This window comes from Coptis chinensis, chromosome 9, assembly GCF_015680905.1.
Source record: "Coptis chinensis isolate HL-2020 chromosome 9, ASM1568090v1, whole genome shotgun sequence".
Classification (NCBI taxonomy): Eukaryota; Viridiplantae; Streptophyta; class Magnoliopsida; order Ranunculales; family Ranunculaceae; genus Coptis; species Coptis chinensis.
This window is the reverse complement of record NC_141464.1, coordinates 1,732,419-1,742,689: the sequence shown is the minus strand read 5'-3', so window position 1 is coordinate 1,742,689 and position 10,271 is coordinate 1,732,419. Positions and strand designations below refer to the sequence as shown.

At 36.9% G+C, this 10,271-nt stretch overlaps 1 protein-coding gene and 1 pseudogene across 2 annotated transcripts; both read left to right on the top strand.

Moving 5' to 3' along the window:
- Positions 1-1,387: 1,387 nt before the first annotated feature.
- On the top strand, positions 1,388-2,792 carry LOC147474367 (putative inactive dual specificity protein phosphatase-like At4g18593; annotated as a pseudogene). The gene is made up of 5 exons (XR_015208682.1): positions 1,388-1,666; positions 1,752-1,986; positions 2,154-2,201; positions 2,282-2,333; positions 2,685-2,792. The product of XR_015208682.1 is annotated as a putative inactive dual specificity protein phosphatase-like At4g18593 (transcript).
- A 280-nt stretch (positions 2,793-3,072) lies between these two features.
- On the top strand, positions 3,073-5,331 carry LOC147474366 (GDP-L-galactose phosphorylase 2-like). Its single transcript, XM_086583078.1, is given in 6 exon segments — positions 3,073-3,143; positions 3,718-3,836; positions 3,924-3,983; positions 4,129-4,371; positions 4,768-4,953; positions 5,038-5,331. Coding segments are annotated over 5 exon segments (855 nt in total). The 5' UTR covers positions 3,073-3,143; positions 3,718-3,749; the 3' UTR covers positions 5,317-5,331.
- The last annotated feature ends 4,940 nt before the right edge of the window (positions 5,332-10,271 follow it).

The window sequence follows — 10,271 nt, the reverse complement described above, 5'->3', positions numbered from 1 at the left end:
GCCTGGTTGTAATTGTTTGCTGGCCTAACAATTTGATTATTAAACACTAGAGGTGTTACTTGTTGATTATTTCTCCAACTGAAGTTGGGATGTTGTCTCCAAGGGGCGTTAGGAATAGGATAACTATTAATTGAGCAAACATTATCTTGTTGTGATGTTTGTTTTTCATAAGCGAGAGGACAATAGGAGTCGGGATGCTCAAGACTCAAACAAAAATTACATGGATTGGAATTGACATTCATGATGGAGATAGGCTTTTGTTGAACAGAAATAGCCTCAACCTTTTTAGTGAGAGATTCGATTAAAGTTTTTATTTCAGGATCGGATTTAATCTCAAACATACCGACAGCCTTAACTGTTGTAGAAGAACTAGCAGAGCGGGAGATATCGTCACTACCCCCCAGTTATTATTACACTTTGTTTGATCTTCTAAAAATTTATAAGCCTCTGAGGCTCCTTTACTGAGGAAACTACCCCCATTCATTATGCCAAACACTTCTTTATGGTGGTGTAACAGTCCCTTGAAAAAGGCACGAACTAACGTGTCTTTCGCGAGGTTATGGTGTGGACACACTACTACAGAATGACACATATACCACGGTCAATAAGAACGTTTATACCACGGTTCTTCCAAAAACCGTGGGAAATACTTATATACCACGGCGGAAATTTCTTTGGTCATTGTTTACTAGTATATGCCACAGTTACATGAAAACCGTGGGATAAGTTGGGCCATATACCATGGTTAGTTTTTTTTTTAGCATGAGAGTACTCCACATCTCCACTACCTTAAACATAAACAGTGGTATATAAATTTTCCATTTTCTACCGTGGTTTATGACTTTATGTCAAATAGTCAAATACGGGAAAAAAAAAAAATACACAGTACGAAACTCATTCAAATACGCTCGTTATTTCGCCGAAACATAAATAACATAAAACATAACAGAAAAAACCCTCTGTCTTCCGCTCCCTTCTCTTCTCTCAATCCCCCCCATTACAGAAAAAACCAAATAAAGTTCAAAGCTTTGATTTCGGATTTTGATTTTTAGGTTATCGCCCACCACCAGAAAACCTAATTCGTGATTTCACTACTGAGAAATCTTGAGGTAATTTAAATCGTAACTTCATCTCTTTCTTCTTCTTCTTCTTCTTGTTCAATTGATTTTAATAATCAATTGTTGCTAAATGATTCTTCTATTCTAGCTCAACAGGTTTTATTTCCCCAAATTTGTTTTTTCAATTTTTGTACGGAATGTTAGGGTTTATTTTTTTGTTACTCATTAGTTTGTTAATTTTTTCAGGGTAGGATTTGTTTGATTCAAGAGGAGATTTCGAAGATTGGATCTCAAGTTGAAGCTCTTAAGGTGAGCTGTTTTTATTTGTTATTAATTTGTGACAGGATATAAGGATATATCTGATACTAATACCATAATGGAAGAAGAAAAAAAGTCTGATGTGGGAACAGACTTGCAAACGCAATTAATATACCGTTGTAAGAAGTGCCTGAGAATCGTTGCATCTCAGGAGAATGTGGTTGACCACAAGCGGGGAGAGGGGGAGAGATGTTTTAAATGGAAGAAGAGAAGTGATTCGTGGGACATGGAGAAGGAACCACCTGAGTGCTCCTCTATATTTGTTGAGCCCATGAAGTGGATGCAAGCAGGTTATATTTTAATCCAGCCTATTTATATTTTTATACTTGTTAACTTAATTTGTAAATTGTTAACCTTTGTTGTTCTGTGCTGCAGTGGAAGAAGGTACAGTGGAAGAGAAGTTTCAGTGCTTGGGTTGCAAGGCAAGGCTAGGTTCCTTTAATCAAGGTGTATGCAATGCAGTTGTGGTTCATGGGTGAATCCAGCTTTTCAGCTACATAAGAACCGAATAGACGAATACCATATATGAGTAGTGCTATTCGTATTGCTTGATAGCTGGACAAGAAGAGACCAAATTGGGAAGCATCAACAACTAATCATGGAGTCTTAGGTATTCGTAGCATATAATTTAGTTTGTCTTTAGGTATGCATATCATATAATTTAGTTTGTCTTTTAGCAACTTGTATGCGTATCCATTTCTTTGTCTTCTTTTTAAATGTTACATTTTCATCTTTTCCCATCACATTTGTTGCTCCTTTTTTGCTTCGTTTTTCAAGGTCAGGCTCATGATATTTCCAACTTTCAGGACTTTCCAGACCATGATGGTAAGTAAGCCTCTAATATACCTACTATATGTAGATTTCATTCTATCCTTGGTGTTTCTCTCACATGTGACTTTTTCTAGGCTCAGAAGTAAGTGATGGATGCCGGCAATCTAAAGACGTTTCGTCCAACAAGTACTTACTCTAGACCCACTTGTTTCCGCATTCAATAAAAAGCCACCGATTTTTTTTGTGCGTAACTGAATCATGGTCAATCTTACTATTATATAAGTTCAAAAACTGCCATTTGTGTGTACTGTTTTAAATGTTAGAATTTACAACTCATTTTACTTATCAAGTATTATCATACCATTCCTTTTGCTCATATGACAAATATAATCCATGTTTCCACGTAGAGTTGTGTGTCTTTTCTCAACCTTGCGCCTATGAACCCTTTGTCTTCACTTGATTTAAGTGTACTCCTTTGCATTGTATGCCTAAATATCTTGTTTTCAATGGACCACATACTTGTTTGGAATTTCGCAGGTTGTTGGAGAGGTTGAGGAAATATGGAATTTCGGGAATCTTGTCGTATGGGCTTCTTAATACTGTATTATCTTGCAACGTTTTTCTTTGTTTGGTAAGTTTGTTATAAAATACCTTCGTTTGGAGCAATTCGTTAGTCTAGAAAAAAAAATCTGTTTTAAGTACCTTTTGTTTTTTCAACTAAAACCACCAACAGTACTGCCACCCCAAAAGAGTTACACGGTAAGAATATTTACCGTAGAGGAAAGGAGCTAGTATCTCGCCTCTAAGTTTAGACATTTAGTCTAAAACCAACTCTGGTAGAGACTAGACACAGGTCTGTGTTGAATCTTTTCCCTCATTGTAAGAGACTAAGGACAAAAAGTTGATTAATTCACCACTGTAATTACCATAAAGATTCAGAGGAAGCTCCTATTACCGGCTGTGGACGTAATTGTTTCCGCAATTGTTGTGTTCAAGGTATTATTCTTAAATTTGCCATATTTCATGTTTAGGTACTAGTCAATTATTGATTGTGGCATGATATATGTTTGTTTGTTTCAACACTTTAGAATATCTACTTGTAGCATCTTTGATGTTTAGGTATTAGTCGATTCACTGATTTTGGCATAATTAGTCTTTTTTTTTTTTTTTTTTTTTTTTTTTTAATGATGATTGGGTATTAGTCAATTTGCTATAGTTGACATCCTTGAGAATCCTTTCATGTTTTCGTAATAGTGACTTTTAACATTTATCACGTAAACTTATTATTAGCATGTGTGATAGTTGGGTGTTAGTCAACTTGCTCTATTTGACATGCCTTTACTTAATCTTTCATGTTTTGGTAGTAATTGAATTTACTATATTCGGTAAACCTTAGCTTATTTGATATTTGGGTATTTGTCACTTACCTGTTATATACGTGAGTTTGGCGCGATAGATACGTAATTCTAGTATCTTTGATGTGTAAGTGTTGTTGTTTTGCTCTACTTTAGCTTTCTTGATTTTTGGAATTTGGGTATTTCTCATTTTGATATATGTTTCTCTTGAACAGGGGCAAAACTCCCTTTGTATACATTTAAGAGGATGAAGAACATAATGAACGAAAAGGAATCTGTTGGCGAGATGAAAGAGTCTCCAGTTGCCTTTCTGGATTCACTTCTTCTCGGAGAGGTAAAGGGGATTGATAAAATTTGCACTATTAATATTCAAGATAAACTTTTAACTATAATCCAGCTAACATGTAGTACTTGATTGCAGTGGGAAGATCGTGTGCAGAGAGGGCTCTTCCGCTACGATGTCACTGCTTGTGAGACTAAGGTTTGATCAGATTCCTTCCCGTTTTGGTTTTTGTCGTAGATCCGTAATGGGCATTTTTTGTCGGGATGAGAAATGACCTCGGGGTGTCGAGAGATAAAAATGTGAACCATGCCATTGTTCTAAAACTGCTTTGCATTATGTGCAGGTGATTCCTGGGGAATATGGTTTCATTGCCCAGTTGAACGAAGGTCACCACCTTAAGAAGAGGCCTACTGAGTTTCAGGTTGATAAGGTCCTCCAACCGTTTGACGAGAACAAGTTCAATTTTACCAAGGTTGGTCAAGAGGAGGTGCTCTTCCAGTTTGAAGAGAGTGACACTGATGAAACTCAGTTCTTCCCAAGTGCTCCAATTGATACTGAAGATTCCCCAAATGTTGTTGCCATTAATGTAAGCTTCCTTACAGTAAATAAGTGAAGTTTACTTTATATTTAACGTTAATAAGTTAAACGGTTACTCGCTCATGCAAGGTATGGGTGGAGTTCTTAAATAAGAACTCAATAAAAAATGACGAAAATAAAAGTAAAAATAAACCCAAGTTGTAGAAGCAGGTAGCTAGAATTTCGCTTTTTGAAGAACTACAAACTACGGTAAGGAGCGACCTCTTCTCTGAGGTTCTTGAAATGTTATATATAAAAGCCTGCAATGCATCTTTTCCTTTCTGATGAACTCTTTGGATATGTATATTACATTTTGGTAATGTCTTGTGATTATCTTGGAGGATTCTTATTAAGCTTTATGTGAGATTGCGACAAGTGTTTGATCATGTTTTACTTAATTTCTTAGGTGAGTCCCATTGAATATGGACATGTACTTCTGATCCCTAAAATTCTCGAGCGCTTTCCTCAAAGGATTGACTGTCATAGCTTCTTACTTGCTCTGAACATGGCTGTAGAAGCAGAAAACCCATACTTCTGATTGGGTTACAACAGCTTGGGCGCATTTGCAACAATCAATCACCTCCATTTCCAGGTTTGTATTTCTTGCTCCGGTCAATTTGTAAAAAAAATTGTAATTAGTTTGTAGTGGGAAGACTAACCTAGTCAATGACAACAGGCTTATTACTTGTCGGTTCCCTTCCCTATTGAGAAGGCTCCTACCCGAAAAATAACCATAAATGGTGGCGGGGTGAAAATTTCTGAACTGCTAAATTATCCTGTCAGAGGTATTGCCTTTGAGAGCGGGAATTCTATTGAAGATTTATCTATTGCTGTATCGGATTCGTCCATTTGCCTACAAGAAAACAACATTTTTTACAATGTGCTCATTGCTGATTCTGGAAAAAGGATCTTCCTATTGCCCCAGGTAATGATTTTTCTATTGTTTGATCACTGAAAACCTAGTATCTTATTATAGGATATAGGCCTATGTTTGGCTCAGTTTCAGTCATGCTTTTGGTAGATGGCGTCTGGTTCCCTTGTTTTATATTTTGGATACCTGATTTGATTTCCAATGCTTGCTTTTGATAGTGCCTGACATATTGCCACATGTAATAGATACCTAAACCATTACCCCTTCCTTTAGGTTTCTTATCACATTGTAAATTGTGCTGCTTGCAAATACAACGTGCATTTCACCCTTTCTAGCTCTGGTCGCCTGATTAGATGATTCTAAAGCGCAATCACTTTTGGCCACGCCAGGATCAAGTTTTGACACTGTAAGCTTGGGTTTGTAGTCCGAAATTCTATAGTAAAGTAGAATTCGCAATCCAAACTCCCACTGTAAAGTAGAGTTAGCACTTAACAGTTTTTCCTACTGTAAAATCAATCTTCACAGCGACTTTTTACTTTGTATGAAAGCATGTAAAATGACCCAAAACCTCTTTAATGTCGGTAAAGAGGCCGACGACGTGGTAATGCCTGTTTTCAAGTTACACGAGACGTGAAAGTGGCCAAACATGTTTCCTTTATTAAAAAAGAGGTTGCCTTGTCTATCATAATTTAATTAGTTGACTGGGAAATTGGTGAGCCTTCAGCCCAGTTTTCTTTTTGATTTAGTGAAGCCTTCTTGATTACAGTGGAAACTGATTTACAAGCTGGAGCTAAACACAGATATGAGGTATCAACCTCTGGATTTACCATCAAAGTCAAGCTAAACTTCTGGTTCAGTATCAACCTCTGGATTTACCATCAATATCACATCATGTTCGTGATTGTGCCTGACTGAGCCATAGTTTTATATGTTTTGCGCTTTCTAAGTATGTCTTCTTTTCGAAATATTTATTCCTAAATCTTTTTGGTTCCTTCCCAGTTCCCTCTAGATTACAATTACAATTTAGAATTAGGTAGTAGCTGATTGTTTAATGCATTCCACTCTGCAGGTGTAAGACTGAGAAAGATGCGGTCAATCAATCTGTTAGTGTTGTGCTTTGACTCATCCAGATAACAAATTTAGAACTGAAGGAGACATACACGCAAGATGAACTTGACGGTGTTCGACTCGATATTATTTAGTTCATCCAGGAAAATGGGGTGTTTTTCGGGCGAATTAATGAGGATGAGTTTTAGTTATGTTCGGACCCTCGGTTTAATTTATGAGTCTTACCTTTTTAATTTATGAAAAGGAATTTGAAGTTTGTTGTCTTAGTGCACTTAAAAAATTAATGGAAGTTTTTTTTTTATTATTATTATCTTTTTGCAATGTTTGATAGTTTATTGTACATTTTGGAATTTGTTGGGAAGATGGAAATGTTATATATAGTACATTGTAAATTTTGTTATGCAGGTTTGGTTTTTAAGTGGAAGATTGTTACTAGCATTATTATTAAAATATATATATATATATATATACCACGGTTTGGCATAAACCGTAGTGTTTAGTATAACTATATACCACGGTATTATAACACATACACTAATATAAACCACGGTTTCAATAGCTTATATGTCACGGTTCTGTTGACAATCGTGGTATATAATGGGCATACAAACCACGGTTCTTTGAAAAACCGTGGTATCCGTTAAACAAATATACCACAGTTTTGCTATTATTATATACCACACCACCTATTGTCACGGTTGTATAACAGTGGTAAATATATTTATACCACACTTAAAAACAGTGGTATAAGGGTCATTCTGTAGTAGTGACACTCTATAAGAAAATTGGTGAAACGATTCCAAGCCTCTAAAAATGATTCATGAGGATTCTATCGAAAGAAATGAATATTGGAAAGCATTTCATCTATCTTCAGTGGTGGGTAAAAATGTTCCATAAATAGTTGAACAAGTTTGGCCCATGAGTTCACAGAATTAGGCGCTTGGGCAGTTAACCAAGACGCCGCCTTATCGGCTAAAGTGAAAGGAAACACCCTCAGTTTAATTTGTTCAACACCAACTGTAGGATGGTGGAATGTGGTAAGGACTTGTTCAATCCTACGCATGTGCTGATAAGGTTTTTCATGGTCTAACCCATGAAAAATTGGTAACAAATTAAATTTATTTGGAGGGATTCGAAAATCCCCCACTGGGTCTGCAAGAACGATACAAGATTTTGGGCTATCGTTCAAGGCTTTGTAAAAGTCAGAGAGAGGAGACTCTCTTTCTTTAGCCATTATTTCAGGTGTAGTATGTGGTATATTAGCTAGAGGTGTAGTAAGTGGTAAACTATAAAGGCGTGTTTGTTGACATTGCCGGTTGATTACGTTAGGCGTTTTACTTCTACCTGACCTTAATCTCATGAAAGGCTAAGACCAATCTTAACTAAACACGACAACACTCAAAACAATCTTGATATGCTAGTATAAACCTCTAATAGGAGATGAGAGGAGTGGAAGAAAGAAGTACCTGAATGCCTCCTTGCTTCGCTTATGAATAACGTCTTGTATACGCGAGCTCAGTGTGTGTAACAAGTTAGAAACACTGAATAACTTGAAGTAATGGAAATTTGAACTAACCAGTGAAAATTAGGCTTTCCCAGAAGAGGGCGCGGGTCGCGCTCAGGTCCAACTTGAGTTCCAGGCACTTCAGCGCGGGGGGCGCTCAAACTTTGCCTTGGTTGGGCGTGGGTCGCGATCAAGTCCAATTCGAGTTCCAGGCGATTCAGCGCGGGGGGCGCTCGAACTTTGCCTTGGTAGGGCGCGGGTCGTGCTCAGGTCCAACTCGAGTTCCAGGCGCTTCAGCGCGGGGAGCGCTCAAACTTTGCCTTGGTAGGGCGCGGGTCGTGCTCAAGTCCAATTCGAGTTCCAGGCGATTCAGCACGGGGGGCGCTCAAACTTTGCCTTGGTATGGCGCGATCGCGCTCAAGTCCAATTCGAGTTCCAGGCGATTCAGCATGGGGGGCACTCGAACTTTGCCTTGGTAGGGTGCGGATCGCGCTCAGGCTTGTTCTTTGAAAAAATTTTAGTTTCTGAACCAGACAATCACTGTTAGAATCAAACAAGGGTGGGTGGGTTTAATGGGACTCTGAAAAGACCAACAATACTAATGAAAACAATTCTAAACGGAACTAAGATGGCAGCGGTGCCATTTGATAAAGTGTAAAATGATAGTTTTACCTACTAATAAGCGACGAAACTCAAACGCAAGTAAAACTAAAACTAATTTCTGCTTAATTTTCAAAGTTTTCTACTCTCGATGCTATTGCAATATAGTTGGAATGGAAGATTCGTTCCACTCATAGTTCTTTAGAATTCTAAGTTAACTACGATTATCAGTCTATCACAGTTAATGAGAGTAATGATGGAAATACGTATTCAAAATGTTCTAAATACTACGATGTCAATTCAAATACTAAGGTTCGAATCTAGATAAAGAATTAGGGGAATTTGATTCCACCTTGAATTCAACTTAATAAACTAGTATAGATTGTTGTAATCCAATTCTTACATTCTTACAATAAGAATTGGTCGTTCTAATCCCTAATCATTCAAGGCAATCTCTACCATATAATGATTAGCATGTGAGGAAGTTCAACCCATTCTCATGGTGAATCAACTACCTTCTAGAGTGGAATAGAATCTTACAACTATTTCTACACTACACAATCAAGTTTTCATCAAGGCTTCCTCAAACCCCCTCTAATGGAGGTTTAGCCTTGATTCATAAAACTATAATTTCTATAGGAGTTAAAACAAGACATGATATAAAGATTATAAATTTACTATATTGATCTACTCAAGAATTCAAAATTGAATTAACAACTAAGAAATGATTAATAACTAAATAATTGAATTTAAATCTAAGTGATTTAATAAACTAAAACTAAATTTATGAATAACTAACTACTTTTATTGTTCTAATGAATAATAAAAATACTGATTCAAAATTGAATTTAAAACAAGGTAGTAAAACTAATTAATAGAGTAGTCTAAACTAATTTATTTTCTAATCTAGGTCCAGCTAATGAGTCTGCCCCTTTCCTCTTTTCAAGAAGAGAAAGAGATCCCCAATTTCGTGCATGGGCTTGGAGCCATGTTTTGGGCCAGAAAATCGAGCCCAAAACCCAATTTCTTCAGTCCACAGAGGCTTTTTCAGCTGGATTTGACTTCAATAGCCTTTTCTTCCATTTCTGCTCCTTTGATTGGGTCAAGGTTTGGATCATTGGAAAGTTCTTTCCAATATGGTCGTTTTGACAAAAGGTAGGCCTAATTCCGAGGTCTGAGTTCAAAAATACGGTCTTCGAAAGTTCTACTGACTTTTGTGCGATGTTTCTGCCCGCGTTGACTTTTCAACTTTGATCGGGATTTAAAAAGGCTTTTTCTCCTTGAATCTTGGCCTTTAATCACAGAACTTCTGAGCAACCAACCCTTGCTCATTTATCTTGCGAAAGTGACACATTTATGCACATAATTGACTCCAATGCCTTAAATACATAAAAGCACGTAATCAGCATTAACTCTTAATTATTACTCGCATAATTGGTCTAAAATTATTATTGTTAAGGGGTTAAAACTACAGTTTTGGGCTCTTATCACACGTCTAAACTGGAAGTATGTTTCAAGTAACAGTCAAGCCTTAACTGCAAGTATGTTTCAGGTAGCAGTCACACCTAAACTACAAGTATGTTTTAGGTAGCAGGCAAGCCTAAACTGCAAGTATGTTTCATGTAATAGTAAAGCCTAAACTGCACTCATTAGGATTTAGGTAGCGGTCAAGTTATAACTGCACCAGTATTCAGTATTCAGGAGTACCCATAATAGTATTTTGTTAACATTAACATTGATATTGATAGTAGCAGCCAAGAAGCGAACATCAAGTTAGTGTTATTGTTTTCAATTTATATTATGACAGCCATAACAGCGAATGGAGTGAGTAGTAGCCAAGCAGTGCGCAACTAAACCGGTGTTATGA